General features: G+C 38.3%; 1 protein-coding gene across 3 annotated transcripts in view; it reads left to right on the top strand.

The window, feature by feature from the left end:
* The window catches only part of CCM2 (CCM2 scaffold protein), a 125,576-nt gene that overhangs the window by 36,549 nt on the left and 67,944 nt on the right, over positions 1–21,083 (top strand). The window contains exon 1 of one of the 3 annotated variants that reach the window (XM_020971533.2): positions 1,052–1,072. The exons of the other annotated variants lie outside the window; for them this stretch is intronic. Coding sequence (XP_020827192.1) covers positions 1,070–1,072 — 3 coding nt within the window. The 5' untranslated portion in view covers positions 1,052–1,069. Of the gene's footprint in view, positions 1–1,051; positions 1,073–21,083 lie in introns of those variants that run through there. 3 annotated transcript variants of the gene reach the window in all.

Here is a 21,083-nt window from a genome sequence, read left to right as displayed (position 1 = left end):
AAGTGGCAGATCCAGAATTCTAACCTAGTCTAAATCCAGGGCTCTTTCCACTGTCACATGACCTTCATGAAAGCTAACATGAGACAGCATTTTATAAATGCCATTTGAGGGGCACCAAGTGCTGTTATGCCTCATTGCCAGAGAGGTTTTTTGTTCCTAGTGAGGGAGAGGAAGGAAGCTAGATTGACTTGTCTCTTGAGAGGGCTAGCATAATTTTAAGTCACAAGCATGTGTCAGATTTTTGTGGTCCACATATCATCTTAGATAGAGGTAGGTTGGTCAGAAGCCTCCCCAGGACAAGCTTTTCCTAAGTGGTGACTCCTGAGTGGATCTGCCGGCTTCTGTTAGGGTTAAGTCCAGGCAGACAAGTTGTTGCAGTTAATCATTGTTTTGTCACTCCCCAGTAGCTTCTACCAGGGAGCCTGCTCCGTCTGACCTTCCAAAGAGGCAGATTAGATTCAAACTGTGGAAGTGTCTCCATCTGTTGGCTGAGCCACATGCTCCTTAGGTTGAATGGAGGAAATTATTAGGTGAGAGCAAAAGACTTTTAAAAGCGGATGTGAAGAGAACGTGTTTTATCAGTTTTAGAGCTTGTTAACAGGTTACAGGATGACTGAAAAGGTACTATCTTCTAAAAATGTTTCCTTTTTGCAAGTCTGATGTATTTTTTAAAGGAAAAGTCTGAAATGAGAATCCAGATTGGTTTTGAAGATGAGAATCATGCAGTGCTTTATGTCCCCTACTTGTTGATTTCCTTTCTTAGTTTGTCAGGGTGGAGTTGGAAAGTAGCCTTTTTTTCCTTCTCCTCCAAATCCTGTCAGAGATACATAGGGAGTTTGGAAACCAAGAATAGAGTGGATAGTTCCTGGGAGCGGCTTTTTCCTTTTTCCCTTTTTTTTTTTTAAAAAAATTCCTTTGCAGACAAGTTGTGGGAAGGCTCTAGGCTTTTGGTTGCCTGTGATAGGCTAAGGTATCTCAGATTAATCATAAATGATTAGCGGCAGAGTCTTCCGTTCTTTCCTAACAGTTCTAGCCTGGCAAAGAATTAGCTGCTTTTGGGATTCTTGTCATGGTATGTAGGATTATGGTTTCATTTTTTTGGATTGTGTTCAGCCAGTGGCCTGGGGTTGGAAGTGTACTTTGTGAAATACATATTTATTGTATCTGGGATGTCCACCCCTAAGAATCCCAGATAACTTAAGTAAAATGTGATATTTCAGAAAAGAAGGGCTCCATTGTTTAGCTTGTGGGTTTTAGAGCCCTTCTTTGGGTCAGTTATGTAAGGAAGAACCACAGTACTGGACTAGAAGGCTTGACTATACTAGCTTTATGGCCTTGGGGAAATCACTTAACTCCTGGGCCTAATAAGGTGATCCTGTGTGCTGTTTTTCAGTATTTAAAAATTGCTTTTTTTTTTAAAGATAAGCCAAACTAGTGGCATATAGGACTGTTATAGTAATTTAAAATGAAAAAACAAATTCCAACATAGAATAACATGAAGGTCTAATTTAAGCATGTGATCTAGGATGCTGTCTTGTAGACTCTTTCCAAACTTACTGATTTATGGAGGATCCTGGGAGTCATATAAGGAAGAACTTAACAAAAGCAAGTATTTAGGGAGGTGACTTTGGGCAAGTTACCTAATTTCTCTGGCCTTTAATTTTCTCACTTGGAAAAAGAAGGTATTGATCTAGAACCTCTAAGGTTTCTTCTGCTCTAAACCTATCATCCTATTTTTTTTTTGGCTAGACTTGTGTATATATATGGAAATGAGGGGAAAGGGATAATAGCTGTAATATTTTAATGGTGATTTTGCCAAAATGATAGTGAGTAAATTAAATAACTAGGGTCAAATTCTGTGCCATTTGATTCTAATCTTAGCCTTATCACCTTTTACTTGGTTGAAAAATGTAAATTAAAATAAATTTGGTGTTAAGGAGATGATATAGCTTTTGGATTGTTCTATTCTCTACTGATTAACTCACCACTTATATACAAAACAGAATGTTTATAGCTTATATGTCTTGTTAGCATTTTAAATAATTGGGAAGCCATATGCCTTTCATTGAAATGAAAATTTTAACTAGTGGGGTCCTTTTCTTTTCCATTGTTTCTAGGAAAATTATTCCAGTTTAAGATCTAAATCTCGAAATTTTACTGATACCAGCCAAAGGCATGGACAATTTGTCATTCTGATCTTGCATGGATGAAATATTAGGAAGAACAGAATGTTAGCATGTGTTGTAGCATCCAGCTTATTTTGGGTTTTTCAGTCACATATTCTGAGATTTTAAAATGAAGTAGTCACAGAGGTTGTTTTCATGAACCTTTGCAGTTGGAATTATGTGTTATGTTTGGAAAGCCACAAGGAAATTGCCACACCTCTTCTTCCTGTTCAGTCTTTCCTTATTTCCCTCCCTTTTTCCCTGGTCCTCAAGACACTAGAATATATGTTGCTTTGGCGTTTTTAGTTGATGTCATAATTAGGCTTATATATCTTTAAGCATGTTGGAGTTTTCTATGCAGCTGATATGTTTTGTCAATGAAAGCATCATTTTGGCATCTGTAAACTAATTTTTAAAAAATTTATATAAGTAGATGTTATGAATGTTTTTTGGAATTATAATCTGGAGGTGGTCTGGGGGAACTAGCTTTAATTTATTTGGATCAAAAATAAGTAATTTTTTTAGAAAATATACATTGACTTTTTTTTTCTAGTAAAGCCTAAGACATGCTGAAAAAGTTTTAGTAGACATATTTAGCATCCTTAGATTTTTTAAAATATGCTGTGATAATTATTGACATGCTTATAGAGCTTACTCTCATAATCATGTTCTCTTATCTCTTGTTTTCCTTTCATTTTATACAAATATACTCCACTCTTGATTCCAAAAAACCATGATGGTAGGTGAAACAATGTTACATAGGGTTAGAGCCTAGTGGTGCAATGTGGGACTAGTGGGAGCAGACAACATGGAGTGAATAGGGTGAATTTGGGCAGAGTGGGAGCTGGCAGCTTGGCTCAGCTGATCTGAGGCTGGGTGAACTGCTTAACAACGGAAGTGAGTAATGTTTGCCTATAGTTTGGTTATAATGTCTTAACAAAATTATTATACAACCCCACTGGTTGAAGCAGCTGAGGTGGTATATGCCTTTTAGTTCCTTTCTAGTCCAGTTCAAAGGTGACTAGTCCAAGTTCTTTCACAAACTATGTGGAGTTCACCATAGCTATAGTAATCTCTCTGATTGAGACCTTGATTTCTGCAAGCATTTATAGTCATGAAGTATAAAATGACCTAATATCCCACAAAATATTTCTTATTACCTTTGGGTGCATGAGAAAAATTCACCACCTTCTTTATCTGCCTCTTTAAGAAAAATTTGTGAGTAATCCTTCCATTTAGCTGCACCTTCTGTTTTCTAGTTTCATTCATATTGAGAATGTCAAGGTTGACACAATTCAATTACTCCAGGAAGACACTCAATCATTTGTCAATGGCCAAGGATTTTACAACTTCACAAGAATACTAACAGTTAAGTTACTATCTTGTTGTTTGCCCTTCATTCTTGAAGAGGACCATGATGTTAGGGAGGTGATGCCATGACATACAAAGTGAATTCGATTTAAGTGAGGGAGAGCTTTGCAAAGTCACCAGCCTTAGGATCATGAGCAAACCTTGCAAAAAGAGTCAAACTATATTATCTTACTTTAGTGACAAAGAAGATCAAAACATACAACCAGAAGAAGACAGCAAAGTCAAAGCTCCCACATCCAAAGCCTCCAAGAAAAATATGAATCAGGCCCAGCCTTTGGAAGAGCTCAAAAGGGATTTTGAGAAGCAAGTAAGAGAAGTAGAGGAAAAACTGGGAAGAGAAATGAAAGTGATGCAAGAAAATCATGAAAAACAAGTCAACAGCTTGCTAAAGGAGACCCAAAAAATACTGAAGAAAATAACACTTTAAAAAATAGCCTAACCCAAATGGCAAAAGAGGTCCAAAAAGCCAATGAGGAGAAGAATGCCCTAAAAAGCAAAATTGGCCAAATAGAAAAGGAAGTCCAAAAGATTACTGAAGAAAATACTTCCTTAAAAATTAGGATAGAGCAATTGGAAGATAGTGACTTTATGAGAAATCACGACGCAGTAGAACAAATCCAAAAGAATGAAAAATTAGAAAACTATGTGAAATATCTCATTGGAAAAACAACTGACCTGGAAAATAGATCCAGGAGAGAGAATTTAAAAATTATTGGACTGTCTGAAAGCCATGATCAAAAAAGAGCCTAGACATCATCTTTCAAGAAATTATCAAGGAAAACTGCCCTGATATTTTAGAACCAGAGGGCAAAATAGAAATTGAAAGAATCCACTGATCTCCCCCTGAAAGAGATCCCCAAAGGAAAACTCCTAGGAATATTGTAGCCAAATTCCAGAGTTCCCAGGTCAAGGAGAAAATATTGCAAGCAGCCAGAAAGAAACAATTCAAGTACTGTGGAAACACAATCAGGATAACACAAGATTTAGCAGCTTCTACATTAAGGGACCGCAGGGCATGGAATATAATATTCCAGAGGGCAAAGGAGATAGGATTACAACCAAGAATCACCTACCCAGCAAAACTGAGTATAATCCTTCAGGGGAAAAAATGGTCATTCAGTGAAATAGAGGACTTTCAAGCATTCTTGATGAAAAGACCAGAGCTGAATAGAAAATTTGACTTTCAATTATAAGACTCAAGTGGAACATGAAGAGGTAAACAGGAAAGAGAAATCATAAGAGACTTATTAAGGCTGAACTGTTTACATTCCTGCATGGAAAGATGATATTTATAACTCATGAGACCTTTGTCAGTATTCGGGTAGTGGGAGGGGAAAAATTATATGTATGTATAGATAGATAGGAAGATAGATAGATAGATAGATAGATAGATAGATAGATAGATAGATAGATAGATAGATAGATAGATAGATAGAGGGCACAGGGTGAGTTGAAGATGAAGGGGTGATATTGGAGAATAAAATTAAGGGGTGAGAGAGGATTATACTAGGAGAAGGAGAAAGGGAGCGGTAGAATGGGGTACATTATCTTGCACAGAACAGACAAGAAAAGGTTCTTACAGTGGAGGGGAAACAAGGGAAGGTGAGAGGAAATGAGGGAATCTTATTCTCATAGGATTTGGCTTAAGGAGGGAATAACATACATACTCAATTGGGTGTGGAAATCTGTCTTACCCTACAGGAAAATAGGGGAGGAAGGGGACAAGAGAGCAGGGGGATGATAGAAGGGCAGATTGGGAAAGGGGTAATCAGAAGGAAGTACTTCTGAGGAGGGACAGGGTCAAAAGAAAGAATAGAATAAATGGGGGGGCAAGGTAGGATTAAGGGAAATAGAGTTAATTTTTCATAACATGTCTACTATGGAAGTGTTTTGCATAACTGCACAAGTATGGCCTGTATTGACTTGCTTGCCTTTTCAATGAGGGTGGGTGGGGTGGGAGGAAGGGAGAAAATTTGCAACCCAAAGTTTTAGAAACACATGTTTTAAAAAAATATTTCCACATGCAACTGGGAAATATGAAATACAGGAAATGAGGTACAGAAATCTATCCTGCCCTACAAGAAAATAGAAGGGGAAGGGAATAAGAGAAGGAGGGGGGAGAGATAGAAGGGAGGGCAGACTAGGGGAAGGGGTATTCGGAATGCATGCCATCTTGGGGTGGGGGAGGAGCAAGATGGGGTGAAAATATGGAATTCAAAATCTTGTGGAAGTAAATGTTGAAAACTAAAAATAAATAAATTTATATTTAAAAATAGAAAAACAAAAAACAAAGTCACTAGCCTCACTTTCCCCTTCAGAGTCATCTGGGTCCAGTGGTGAGAGGTCCAGAGGTCAGGAAGACTGAAGATGGCCCTGGATATAGTGGGAGACCTTGGCCTTTTTTAAGCTAAGGTCTTTAATAGGTCTCAGTTTGACCTAGGCAACACCTATTCAGTGATTAAGGCTAGGTAAGAAATGAGGCAGAGAATGACCTCTTTAGCTAGTCCAAAAAAAAAAAATCAGTCTGGGAAGGGAAGACTCTCAGGGTTTCTGGCCAAAACAGAAATAATTGTTGTTTACATTCACTGTGTAAACCAGTGCCCAAATTAAAACCAAGTGGGGCTTGGCCTGGGACCTGTTGTTGGCCAGTCAGTGAGAGCTGGAGTGAATTGGGTTTGAGATATGGACCTTAAGATAAAAAAGGTTTCAGATAAAAATTTTGCACAGCCCTCCCTCACTTAAATCCGATTCACTTGCATGTCATGGCATCACCTGCCTGATGTCATGGTCCTCTTCTAGAAGGAAAAACAAACAGTAACCTCTGAGTAGAAGTAAGTTGGGCAGCACAGTCCTTCCTTCATTCTATCCTTCCTTCCTTCCATCTGTCCACATAAGGTATCATACCCTTACCTGCTGGTGCTCTGCCCAAAAGCTGCTGTCTACACACATCTAAAAGCTGTGTAATTCTTAGCATCCTGTGCTCCCTTTTCTGCTACTCTGCTGCCATCTCTGAAGAAGCAGAAGGGGGCCTCAGAGTACTGAGGACTACTTTGTATTTGCCTTTGCATCATGGATTGCTGTGGCCAGCTGGTGATGAGCCTCTTCATACTTAGCTGAGCTGGTTCTTGGGAAGCAAACACTGTGTTGTCTTGCTGGGGCTGTACGTGAAGCCTCTCTTGCATGGTGGAACCTGCCAGAGCTTGTTCTTTCCTGGCAGAGTTTCTGAGAATCCAGGGTGATCTCCATGCCTCCGTGAGGCACTAGAGTAAGGCCTTGTGGAAGACTACTTTTAAACCTATATATAAATGTATTATTATACTTCTTTTCACACCCTACAGTGCCAAAAATGTCTTATACATGATAGGGGATCAGTACTAGCAGTTGAGGCTGGGAATGGCATTGCATACCTGTAATCCCTGCTACTAGGGAGGCTGAGGTCTATAGATTGCTAGAGCTTTAGAATTTTGAACTAAAGTAGGACTAAAGTTGATTAGGTTCCAAATGAGGTCCAACACTAATACGGTGAATCCCTGGGAGTGGAGGACCACTGAAGTGAACTGGCTTAAGTCAGGAAATAGTAAGTTCAAACATTGACTAGCTGTGTGACCCTGGGCAAGTCATTTAACCCTGTTTGATTCAGTTTCCTCATCTGTACAGTGAGCCAGAAAAGGAAATAGCAAATCACTTCAGTATCTTTGCCAAGAAAACTCCAAATGGGATCATGAAGGGTCGGACATGACTAAAATGACTGAACAACAAAAGTCAGGAAATGGAGCAGGTTCAAGCTTCTGTGTCAGTCATTAGTGGGATCAGGTTGTGAATGGCTTCCAGTCTCGGGCAAAATAAGGAGACTCACAATGGATTTGAACAGGCAGTTTTCAGAGGAAGAAATTAAAGCCATCTGTAGTCATATGAAAAAATGCTCTAAATTACTAGAGAAATGCAAATTAAAACAATTCGGAGGTACTGTATCATACCTATCAGATTGACTAACATGACAAAACAGGAAAATTATAAATGTTGGAGAAGATGTGGGGAAATTAGAACATTGATGCATTGTTGGTGGAGTTATGAATTGATCCAACCATTCTGGAGAAAAATCTGGAACTATGCCAAAAAGGATGTAAAACTGCATACCCTTTGACCCAGCAATACCACTTTTAGGTCAGTATCCCAAAGAGATCATAAAAATGGGAAAAGGACCCACATGTACGAAAATATTTATAGTAGGTCTTTTTGTGGTGGCCAAGAATTGGAAATTGAAGGGATGTCCATCAATTGGGGAATGGCTGAACAAATTGCAGTATATGAATGTAATGGAATACTGTTGTTCCATAAGAAATGATGAGTAGGCGGACTTCAGAAAAACCTAGAAAGACTTATATGAACTGATGCTGAGGAAAATGAGCAGAACCAGGATAACATTGTACACAGTGACAGCAACATTTTGTGATGACCAACTTTAATAGGCTTAGCTCTTCTCAGCAATGCAGTGATCTAGGATAAATTCCAAAAGACTCATGATAGAAAAGGCTGTCCACATCTGGAGAAAGACCTAGGGAGTCAGAATGCGGGTTGAAGCATACTATTTTCTCTCTTTTTTTTTCTTTCTTGCTGTTTTTCCTTTTGGTTCTAATTCTTTTTTACAACATGACTGATGTGAAAATATGTTTAATATGATTGTACATATGAATCCTGTATCAGATTGTCTGCTGTCTTGGGGGGATGGGAAGGAGGGGGAGAAAATTTAAAACTCAAAGTCTTATGGAAGTGAATGTCAAACTAAAAATAAATAAATGGTGAAAAACAGGGAGACAGTCTCAGAAAAAATACTACTAGTGTTTTAATAAATTAATACATAATTATGAATTAATACATAAATTGCTTCTCAGAAGGCTCAGGCTTATATATAATGAAGAACATAGAAAGCACTGGACATAGCAAGCATTGAACAAAAAAAATTGAAACTGTTAATGGATGTAGGATCAATTTCAAAGTCAGCTCTCTATGTTTTAGACTCTGCAGCAGACTGTTTCTTCACCATAACAGAATTGATTGAGAGGTGTAAAGGAGACTACAACAACCAGCTGTGTTTATTGTTTACTGATTACAAAGAGGCATTTGAATCCCTAGAATAAAACTTAGTTGTTAAATGATCTCTTCCAACTAGGTGTTTCCATTTCATATTTTAAGATCATGGTTCCTTGATACTTGCAACCACAAAGATAACTTTGTATAAGGATCCTGTACAATTACCAGTATCAAGAGAAACGTAACAAATGTTCCTTGGCAGGGTAAAAATGGAAGACGGATTCTTTGTAAATGATGAGGTCCTCTCAGTATTTCTGGTTTACCTATGATATTTTGCCGATTTCATCAAGATGCAGAAAACTGTAGGTCAATCATTCTCTTCAGTGATTGCCTACATTCTGTGATGGTATGCAGTACATAAACAGATAGATGTATTTATGATCATTTGAAGAGGAAGGAGAGAACACTAACAGCTGGGGATCGGGGTTAGACAGTATAGATGGACTATGATTTAATCCCAAAATTGAACAAGAGGAAAAATGAGGGCTGTTTTGCATATGGGAAGCCGTGTAACCCTTCCAACCATCACAAACTTCTTCCTGTCAGAAAATTCCAGCTTTTCAGCATTAATATATGTGATAATATATGGTTGTGAATCTCTCATCAAAATCTCTGAAGAACCCAAATTATGAGTTGCATAGGAAGACAGTGAAGAGATACACAATGAATATAAGATGCTGTAGTCTTTTACTGTGACTTGAAGAGATTCTCAAAAAAGAGTTGAGCCTGTAATGTAAAGTAATAGGACTTTATTTGGTGAATTTTAGGGAAAGTTGTATAGTTTAGTGATACCCATAGTTGGTAGCAAATAGGGAAAGACTGAGGTAACAAAGTAAAGGTAAAAGGACACACCCATCTCCCATACTGGGCCAGCAGTGGAAAGGAACCGCATTGGACCGAGGGCCATTTTTGTATTATTATGTATTTCATTGGTTGCTGTGGTCAAACAGTTCTTCATATTGTGGCCAATCTTCAGGTGATGAGCAGTTCCATACTTAAATAAAGACCAGTCTTTAGGCAGCAAATACAGTCCATCATTGGTCTTATACTTGGACTTTTTCCCAGTGTGGTACAATCTGCAGCAGGTTGTGCTTCCCTTTTCATAGCTACATAGAACCTAGGATCATCTCCAGTGAAACACTGAGCTAGGACTTTGGGTGAGGAGGGAGATTATAAAATAGCAATAATGGCTGACATTTTAGTAGCACTTTAAGTCAATTAAATATTTTTCTCACAACTCTTTGAGGTAGGTACAAGTATTATTATCCCCTTTTTAGGGATGAGAAAACTCAGTCTCCAACAGCTTCAGTGACTTGCTGGTCTGTGGTCTTACAGCTTAGTGTTAGAGCCAGATTTTGAACAGAGCTTTCATAATTCCAAGTTAGTTCCCTGAACAGACTTCCGTTGTAGCTGTCTAAAGAATGACCTAGTCTAGGTCATTCCTATTTACAAAAAAAAAAAGTTGTTTTGTTTCTAAAAGTATTCTTGACATTCTTTCCACATCTTTGTATGCCTACAAATATCATAAATGCAAAAGAAAAGGCAGTGAATAAAGTAGATAGGTTACATGAATCTTTTGTTTGTATTAAGAAAGGCCAGAACTATTCTAAAAATAGCTACCAGGGAAAATTCCTTTCCCACTGTTCTTGAGGAAAGCCTGACCTAGTTGAAGGCCAGACCAAATGGTTAAACATTTTTTAGCCCAAATCTTTCATTTTAACAAGCCATTTATTATTTTAAATTTTTATTATCTTTTGTTTTTACATTACCAACATTTTCCAGTATAGTCCTCTGCTACCCCTCCCAGACAGCTATTTTTTTTAAATAATAAAGGATTAAAAAAGGAAGGGAAAATATGTCAACAAAACTAACCAACATATTGAAAGTCTAACATTATCTGCCATAGGCTATACCTATAGTCCCTCACCTCTGTAAAGAAGGAAAGGAGTTGCTTCTCATATCTCTTTGGAGCCAAGCTTGGTTATTATAATTTTGGCCTAATTTAGTGTCACTAGTTTTGTTGTTATTCTTTCTGTTTATATTGTTATGTTGTATATTCCTTACCTGTTTTTTTTTCTGTTCCATTCATCTCTATTTTGTCCTTCTGTATCTTCTCATCTTTTGATATCTTTGGCATTTGTTGAGTGTGAGGTAGAACATCAGAATTGTTTTGATTTGCATTTTATTATTAGTGATTTGGAGCATTTGATTAAATAGAAAATCCTCTGTTAGGCTTTTAAAGCCTAACACAAGCTGGCCTCTTCTACTTTTCCAGTCTTCTTATACTCTACTCCCTCTCCACATACTTTATGATCCTGTCCAGTTTGCCTTTTACCATTTGATTCCCATTCTAAGCTCAGAAACATTCAGTGATTTCCCATGGCCTATCACATAAAATATGAACTCTCAGTCCTGGCATTCAAGGCCCATCACAATCTGCTCGCCCCTTCCTCCCCAGCACAGATTCTCATTCCCCTCCCTCATCTTTTTTTTTTAAGTGAATAAACTTGTGATTTTACTAGTATAAGGAACTTCCAATGAAGAAATTCCCTCTGACATTGTATATTGGAAGCTGCTCAGCCTCTTCTAGAATTGCCTGGAGCCACAGGCACAACTAAGTGACTTGTCCTGAGATTAAACTCTTCTTTCTTGTGGTCTGCCCTATTGTGATACTACGGAGATGTCAAAAACAGTGGTAATAAATTCTACTGAGGCTACTAATTTATGCTTAAGGATCCCTGCAGGGCTGCATATTGACTAGTTTTAAAATGTAATATCACCTATGTTTTATTGCATTTTATTTATTTTCTTAAATATTTACCAGTTATATTTTAATCTGGTTCAAATCACACTTGTGGCCCAAGTATTATGGGCTATGAATTTGATGCCTCTGGTTAAGAAGGATAACTGAGACCACTACATCCATCTAGACCATCTTGGTAACAGGATTTGTAAACGTTTACCTTTGTTCTTTCTTTTTCTTTTTTTTTTTGTCTGTTTTCTTTCACAAGATGCTTAACATGGAAGTATGTTTTGCATGAGTACACATGTAGAACCTATATCAAATTGCTTGCCTTTTCAATTGAGGGGGTGAAAGAAGGAAGGAGAGACTTTGAAACTTAGTTTTTAAAAACAGTTGTTTAAAATTGCTTTTACATATAATTGGGGGAAAATAAAATATTAAATTTAAAATGATCTAGGGAGCTAGGGTCATGGAGGAGATGAGAAGGGATAGCATCAAATGGAACAAGTAGTTAGCTGGTGTTGGCAAGAAGAACCATTTTATTCTAAGGTTGTGGCCAAAAAAAAAAGTCATTTGAAGTATTAAATTGGGGAAGAGAGGGAGTTAATGATGGTGAGTCCAGTTGAGGTTGGATACATGTAAATTTAGCATTCTGTAATACAAATAAAATCCAGATTCCTTATCTAAGACTCTGCATTTTGACTCCAGCCTCATTTCACAGTAGTCTGTCTCGGGTACGCTATACTTAAGTCAAATTGTACTACTACTCATCCTTTGAACATATCTGGCCCTTCTTGCTCTCCTGCTCCCTCACATCTGCTTATGCTATTTTTTGAACTTGAAATACCCTTCTCCTTATTTACCTGTTGATATACTATCTATTCTTCAGAATTCATTTTAAATGGTACCTCCTTTGTCAAACTTCTCATTCCTCAAGATGGGAGTAATCCCTCAGTCATCTGCCTCAACGTTTTTTATTTATGCACTTTACTATATTTTGATTTAGGTTTAATTTATCTTTGCACACGTCATTTCAAGCTTCCTTAGTGTAGGAATATTCATATTTGTCTTCTCCCTACCCCCATCCAGTGCCTTGTAGAGTGTAGAGTTTATTACATGTAGTAGGTGCTTAAAAAATGAATGGTTGAACTGAGGGGTAAGTGAAATTGTTCTAATTGCCATCTCTTGAGTCCTCTCCTAAAGAGTTCTTTTTAAACAGTAGATATTCAGTGATAGTAAAATAAACAGTATTGGTAATATGAGTAAGTAATATTGGTCGATTAGGTGACTTTAATAGGGGTATCTTATAGGTTTAGATCCCTCAAGGACCAGAGTATAGGACGGAGTCATCGGGAATGAATTCACAGACTTGAGCATTCTTTGAGTCAGGGTGGCAAAGATTTATTGTTAATGCTATACAGTGGGCAGAGTTCCTTTAGGAATTCTACCATGGTGGGCAGAGCTCCTTAGGGAACTTGCAACCTAACAGAAATGATGCTAAAGCTTATATAGGAAAAGTAGTGGATTATGTGGCAAGTATGCCAATTAGGTGATAACATACAACTAAGTCATTCACTACTGGAAACTAAGTGGGGGGAGGGTTCCTAAAGGGTATATTTTGGTCTATTATGTCTATAACAAGATAGTTTTGGGAGTTGATGTCTATGACTTGACCTCTGGATCGTATACATAACTGTGGGCATCAGTACTTGATAGTTTTGTTGATACAAGATAGTACAAGGGAAATTCTACAGAGGTCAGCTTGTTTTTGTAACAGGGAGAGATAGTTTGCCCCACTGGGCCCACTCACAGAGCTAGGGTCCTTGGGCCAGAGGGAAGTGTTCAGGGATGGTGCCTTGGGGCATCATCATCACAACAAACCTTTGAGGTGGATAGTGTAAGTATTATCTCTCTCCATTTTATAAAAGAGGAAATTGATGTTTATTTGATCAAATCACTTGACTTAATGTCCCACTGCTAATAGGTGTTGAAGAGAGAATTTAAGTGCAGCTCTCCTGATTCCAAATCCTTTCTATTTCTATTTCATCACTTTTCTTTTCTGTTAAGAAATCTTGTTCCATTGTTATTTCATCATGGATGATCTTTGCCGAGATTTCTGGGATCTTTGTTTGGAAAGCCCTAAACCATTCAAAGCGAACGTGCTTTGTACCATCTTGATTGGATGATCCAGATCTTTCTAAGAGGGGTTGCTGTGTCTACTTTGTTACAGTGAAAAACTAAGAGAAGAAATTCCCAACCTTTCTCCCTTCCCCACTCCATAATTACAGTCTGGGGATTTTGAAGTATCAAAGATCATCATTCACCACACTGATAGATATGATATATTATGTATGTGTCCATTTTTATAGGGATTTTTCTTTAAGGCAGCTTCATTTATGCCGTGAGACTGCAGAGAAATTTTGTTATATCAAACTCTGAAGGGTTGTCCAGATTCTTAGGTTATAACTGGAATTTGGTGGTAGCAAATATGTCTTGAAAAAAGTAGGCTATTGGCTTGCTTAAACTTTATTTTTTTAAATAGTATTCTATTTTTCCACAATTATATGTCAAGACAATTTTTAGTATTCATTTTTACAAGATTTTGAGTTCCAAATTTTTCTCCTTCCCTCTCTCCCCTCCACTCTTCCTAAGATGGTAGGCAATTTGATATAGGCTATATATGTATAGTTATGTAAAATATATTTCCATATTAGTCACAGTTGTGAAAGAAGAAACAGATCAAAAGGAAAAAAAAACCATGAAAAAATAAAGGGAAAAAAGAATGCTACGACCTGCATTCAGAGTCTTTTGGTTCTTTATCTGACTGTGGATAGCATTTCCATCATGAGTCCTTTGTACTGGTCTTGGATCATTGTGTAGCTGAGAAGAGCTAAGTGATTCATAGTTGATCATCACAGTGTTACTGATATTGTGTACAAGGTTTTTCTGGTTCAGCTCATTTCACTTTGCTTCAGTTTGTACAAGTCCTTTCAGGTTTTTCTGAAATCTGCCTGCTCATCATTTCTTACTGCACAATAATATTCCATTACGTTCATATACCACAGCTTATTCAGCCCTTCTTCAATTGATGGGCATCCCCTCAATTTCCAGTATTTTGTCATCACGAAAAGGGCTGCTATAAATATTTTAACATGTAGTTCCTTTCCCCTTTTTTATGATCTCTTTGGAATACAGACCTAGTAGTGGTATGCTAGATCAATGGGCATGTGTAGTTTGGTTGCTCTTTGGGCATTTGCTTGAATTTTAGAAATTTAAAGTAGAAATTTTAAAAAGACCTCAAAAACCGTTTAGTCCAACCCTCTTATTTTACAAATGGAGAAACCAGGGCCTGGAGAGAGGAAAGAATGACTTGCCCAAAGTTAGACTGTTAGGAAGAGATTTTTGTGGTAGGGATTTTTCTTTCTCAGGCTTAAAAGAGAGAGGGGGAGGAGAGAAAATGTTGGGGAAGGGGAGAAAGTGACAGAGAGAGCACACATGCCCTAGCCAGACCATATATCCTGTGTTATATATAGTGTGTCCTTGAAAGTGCTAGTCCTTTCCTCTCTATGCATGTGTCTCTGCTGATTTCTTGTTTCTCTCCCCATCTGCACCATCATTGGGGGCCCTCCCCTCTGGAAGTATTTCCTCTGGAACTTTGTGTTTGAGAAGTAGATGTCATTCTCTTGGATTTGGTCTTTGAGACTGGCAGTCAGCCCTCTCTTTATGAAGCCAATAGATCAACCAGTTCCAGGAAAAAGGGCAGTTCAGTCTAAGGCCATCAAGCTGTTTTCAGCACTTGGTCTGTAACATTTTCAAAATTAGAAAAAGTAATTTGACTTCCATGTTACTTCCTCAGGCTGTTTCTCATCAAGTACTTGCTAAGGGCTGCATGAATGGCTGTATTACTTTATGTAGAAAGAGTATTCCTATAATTTTTATCCCATAGTATTTAAGTAGCAGTTCTTGAAATAAAAACCTCTTTGCACTATTGGTTTATTTCCCCATAAACTTTTTTAAGAAAAGCCTGAATAGGGGCAGCTAGGTGGTGCAGTGTATAGAGCACCAGCCCTGTATTCAGGAGGACCTGAGTTCAAATCCAGCCTCAGACACATAACACTTACTAGCTGTGTGACCCTGGGCAAGTCACTTAACCCCATTGCCTAGTAAAAACAAACCAAAAAAAAGACAAAAAAAAGAAAAGCCTGGATAAATCATCTATTAAGGATGTTCAAAGGGGATTCCTGTATCGGGCAGGAGGTTGGACTACATGACCTCTAAGGTCCCTTTCCAGCCCTTAAGATTTTATGATTTTCTTTTTGCTAATAATGGTATTTATGTCTCATTTTCCTTATCTATAAGATAAGTGGGTTAAATCATTCAGGCATCTCCAAACTTTTCTTAAGTTCTGTAGAACTCCTTTTGATTTTCTTAAAGTCATTGGTGTATATAGAGCAGAGGAGGGAAGGAAGAACACTTAGGGAAAAGAATTGGGGCAGTGACCTTTAAAATCTACCAGTAGATTTCAGTCTTTTGAAGAGCCCTGAATTGGTTTATCTACTAAATTTTTGTAATTTATGATCTACTATATTTGCTTGGTCTCTCCTATCAAGAGGGTAGTTATTAGTATAGTTTCATAGAAGTACATTTTAATTGGCAGTACATTCCAAGAAGAAAGGTGAGCTTTATATATGTCAATTAATAAACATTTGTTAAGAACCTACTGTTTGTCAGGCGTTGTGCTAAGTGCTAGGTATACAGAGAGACAAAAGATGGCCCTTGCCCTCAAGGAGCTTGTGTGTGTGTGTGTGTGTGTGTGTGTGTGTGTGTGTGTGTGTGCGCCGCGCACGGGTGCACACACGTATATGTATGTACGTATATATATACATATGTGTGTACATACATATGCTATATACAGGATTAATAGGAAATAATTAATAGAGGGAAGGTACTAGAATTAAGAAGGGTTGGGAAGGCTTTCTGTAGAAGGTATAATTTTAGTTGGGACTTTAAGGAAGCCAAAAAAGTCAGCCTTGGGGAGGACTAGAGAGAATGCCTGGAGCCAAGAGATAGAGTGTCTTGTTTGTGTAACAACCAGAGTATTTGTGGGGAGTAAGGTATAAGAAGATTGGGAATATGGGAGAGGGCTAGGTTATGAAGAGCTTTGAATGCAAAACACCATTTTGTATTTGATCCTGGAGTTTATTGGGGGGGGGATCACATGATGGGACCTTCTGCTTAGGAAAATCACTCTAGTGGCTGAATGGAGGATGGGCTGGAGTGGGGAGAGACTTGAGTCAGGCAGGCCCACCAGCAGCTATTACAGTAATCGAGGCACGAGGTGATGTGGGCCTGCACTAGAAGGGTGACAGTGTCAGAGGAGAGAAAGGGTATATCTAAGAAATGTTGCAGAGGTGAAATGGACAGTTCTCAGCAGCGGTGAAGGCAGGAGTTCAAGATGACTCCTAAGTTGTGAGCCTGAGGGACTGGAAGGATGATGTTACTGTCTGCAATAACAGAGGGTTATTGGGTTGGGAAAGGTTTAGGGAGAAAGATAACTAGTTCCATTTTGAACATTGGGTTTAAGGTGTCCACTGGACATTTAGTTCAAGATGTCTGAAAGGCAGTTAGAAATGTGAGATTAGAGGGGGGCAGGACAGGTAGATTTGAGAATCATGAGATCACCAAGTAATACAAAAGGAAAAGAGAGGAAGAGGGCCCAGGATGGAACTGTAAGGGACACCTAAGATTAGGGGGTATAATGTGGAGGAAGATCCAGCAAAGAAGACAGAAAAGGAGCAGTTAGGTAGAAAGTGCTGTCCCCAAAAACCTGCGTGTATGTATTTTAAATGAGAGGCATGTAGACAGATTGTTTACAGGCAAAGAACATGCAGATGTAATGGAATACATTACAGTGCTAAACTCTGAAAAACAGCAAATATGAAAAATGTAGAGAAGCTTGAATAGACATATATGAACATGATGCAAAGTGAAGACAACCTACATAAAACTATGATGATATAAATGAAAAGAACAAAGAAAGAAATAAAAACTGGACACTGAATAATTATAATGAGAGTGCTTCTTCCTGAAGAAGAGATATGAAAATTTACATTACCTCCTTCCTTTGTTTGCTGATTTGGGGAATTGTGGTTTTAGAACAGGTGATCTGCTTATAATGCTTGGGATCTCCTAGGTTTTCATAAAGAAAAGCTAGATTTTACCTTACTGGCAATTTCTGCATGTTGAGTGAAGCTGTAGGAGGTAGCTTGGGAAGTTTCAGAGATTTCTAAACTGCTAAAGGATAGAGAACAGACCCCAATGACCCTTTGGTTTTACAAACTACCACAAGAGACAAGTTCCCAACATTGGGACCAGGTACTGTCAGGAGAAATGAATCCTGCCAACAGATTCTGAACAGGTATACATGATAGAGATCAGCACTTTTATTCACAGTCTCCTTCTGCTATTCTACTATGTAGATAGAAATACTTCTTTTTAAATTTTAAGTTCAGAATAAAAATAAATTTTTAAAAAATAAAGAAAAGGCCTCCCAGAGTTTCCTGGTTTATATGGCCCTCCACTGCTACTGAGGAAATGGAGGAATCAAGTGATGATGTCCTGTAAATATTCCTTTCCACATCTTTAGGGTCTGTTTACAAGTTCTACTCTCTCTATAATTGAGGCTTAAATTAAGTCAGGTGTTATAGGCCCTTACATGAAGAGATATGCAGATCAGTGATTTTGTTGTATAGTTGGTATACTAGATTCAGAATGGTTATTGCTGTTCATATTGTAAAGATTTGGGAACAGTCCGCTCAGATTGGCAAGATTAATTGAAGAGATAATGGTGTAATCTAATAAGTGCACAGGTAATCTTAAAATACTAGCTTCTGTTTTTGGTATGTTTATGCAGCTGTATAGCAACCAGCAGGGGATGGGACTGTAATAAATATGAACAGGAAAGAAAAACCAAAGTTTGTTCCTGTCTCCTTTTCTCTTTGCCTGTTCTCTTATCCCCATCTGCCCCAGCCCTAGAATCTTGTAGGATTCCAGAGTGCCCAGAGTAAGAAAGGCTAAAAAACTTAGTACACTACTGTGTCCTCATGAATTTGGCAGAGAACTAGCTTAGTGAGCTAAGTATGAGATTGGATTCCTTGGAGTCACAGGCTCCTTTCCTGCTAGTTCACAAATTCATCTGAATACAGTGCCATTCTGTTACTGGGGTGGGTGTCTCTTAGCTTGACCTTTTAAAAATGTCTCCCTTGCTCTTTGTTGACTTTGAATGCAGACCTCTTAAGGCACTATCCTTGGGAAAAGGTTTTCTTTTCATATAGAATTGCCTTAAGTAACATCTTTCCCTCCCCCCTTAGAGTGTTGTTCTTGACTCCAAATAAAGCTAGATGGAAGGGGTCACACATACTGTTCAGAATCTGGATAGAGAAAAGGATGGCAATATTTGTTCTGTAGTTGGTTACACTGAATGAAATTTGATTTTGTAATCTAAGCTTTGTTTCTTCTGGCCTTTTCTAATAGGTTGGACAATGAAGTTTTCATGTAGTTGGAGGACATTCTATATATTAATTTGTTCAGCTACTAGTACTGATCCCCTACCATATGTAAGATATTGTTTGGCATTGTAGGGTGTGAAATGTGATGATAGGTGTGAGGCAGTACCTCAGAGTTGTTTTGATTTTTATTTCTCTAATCAGTAATGATTTAGAGCATTTTTCCTATAACTATACATAGCTTTAATTTCTTCATCTGAAAAACTTCTTGTTCATATCCTTTGACCATCTATCAATTGGGGAATGACTTGTATTCTTATAAATTTGACTCAGTTTTCTGTATATTTGAGAAATGAGGTCTTTATCAGAAACACTTGCTGTAAAAATTGTTTCCCAGCTTTCTGCTTTCCTTCTAATCTTGGTTGCATTTGTGTGGGACAGCGACCCCAACCCAAATTAAACTCAGAGACTTCTCAAGGTGGAAAGCAAAGGTTAGCTTTATTACAATCTCGCGAGATGGCTGTCTGCTCCTTCGATACATGTGGGGAGAGAGAGAGACCGAGTAACAGGGGCTGCCTTATGAAAGCAAATCTCTGCCCACCACGCAAACAAGCCTCCACCCACCACTATCCCTTACCCCCTTAACTGGGAGGTGAGGCTTACATTCCAGGCACGAAATTCAAAGACAAGGAAAGAGGCTGGAAGCCAAGGGCAAACGGCTCAGGTTGGTGGTGGGGCAGGGCTTATTCTTTCTGTTAAGTGCTTAAAAACAGGGTCTGAGTGGGGGAGGATTTTGAAAGTAATAATCAAGAATTATTTGACCCTTTGAGGAGCCTTCACTTCTGAGAGTTCATTTTTCACACTACCTTCTGAACTCATTACCTTAATTACACTGAGAAGTCTTCACTGGGACATCCCATTCACATTGGTTTTGTTTGTGCAAAATTTTTTTGATTTAATGTAATCAAAATTATCATTTTTGGTAAGTGAAAGCTCTGAAATTATCCATTTTGGTCAGAGAGGGGTGTTCCTGAGGGTGGCAATCAATTCTGATTGGATACTAATTAATGAAAAGAAGGAATGTTACAATGAGAGGTGGAACCCTTCTAAATGAAGGGCTGGGGATGTAACTTTTTGTCATTTACTTCTAAATTGCTCAGCCTTGGGGCAATCTAATTCAAGAATTTATCCCTACTCAAACCTGTAGAACATAATGAGCAGGAATTCACCTAGAGAAGATGGTCTAGGTGGGGTAAATTTTTGGCAGAGATTAGTTATGTCCTTCAAAGGTGGAGCTTTGAACAAGGAAATAGGACAGGGAAAAAGCCTGGATGCCCTCCAGAATTGGTTATTAATAACCATTTCTCTCAGAAAAGATGTATAATAACACAAGCAGTCCTCCAAAAGGCCTTACTCTAGTGCTTCATGGAGGCATGGAGATCACCCTGGATTCTCAGAAACTGCCAGGAAAGAACAAGCTCTGGCAGGTTTTACCATGCAAGAGAGGCTTCAAGTACAGCCCCAGCAAGACAGCACAGTGTTTGCTTTCCAAGCACTAGCTTAGCTAACTGTGAAGAGGCTCATTACCAGCTGGCCACAGCAATCCGTGATGCAAAGGCTAATACAAAGTAGTCCTCAGTACTCTGAGGCCCCCTTCTGCTTCTTCATATGGGGCAGCTAGGTGGGCACAGTGGATAGAGCACTAGCCCTAAAGTCAGGAGGACCTGAGTCCAAATCTGGCCCTCAGATACTACAAGCTGTGTGACCATGGGCAAGTCACTTAACCCCAATTGCCTTAACAACAACAACAAAAAAGATGGCAGCAGAGTAGCAGAAAAAGGAGCACAGGGTACTAAGAATCACACAGCTTTTAAACTGCCTCTAGATAGTACCTTAGCTGCTGGTATTCTCGTAAAGTTGTGAAATCCTTGGTCATTGACAAATGAATGAACATAATTGAAGCTTATATCATATTCGTTGCAGAGGATTACCATGTAGAGAAATTTGATGAAGAACTCAAGATTTCAACTTAAAGTGACGTATACTTTGATAACTGTGGAAGTAGGAGGAAATTACGGTCAGCGAAAAAATGTGTTGGAGACTATGGTTCAAAAGTAACGCATGAGAGAAGCCAAGGACTTGTGTAGCCTACACAGAATTCTTATAACTATGCATCCTTAATGTTTTCTTTGAAAAAAGAATTTGAAG

This window comes from Phascolarctos cinereus, unplaced genomic scaffold, assembly GCF_003287225.1.
Source record: "Phascolarctos cinereus isolate Bilbo 61053 unplaced genomic scaffold, phaCin_HiC Scaffold_4;HRSCAF=312, whole genome shotgun sequence".
NCBI classification, from domain to species: Eukaryota; Metazoa; Chordata; class Mammalia; order Diprotodontia; family Phascolarctidae; genus Phascolarctos; species Phascolarctos cinereus.
The sequence above is the reverse complement of the archived record's forward strand: the minus strand, read 5'-3'. Positions and strand labels throughout refer to the sequence as shown.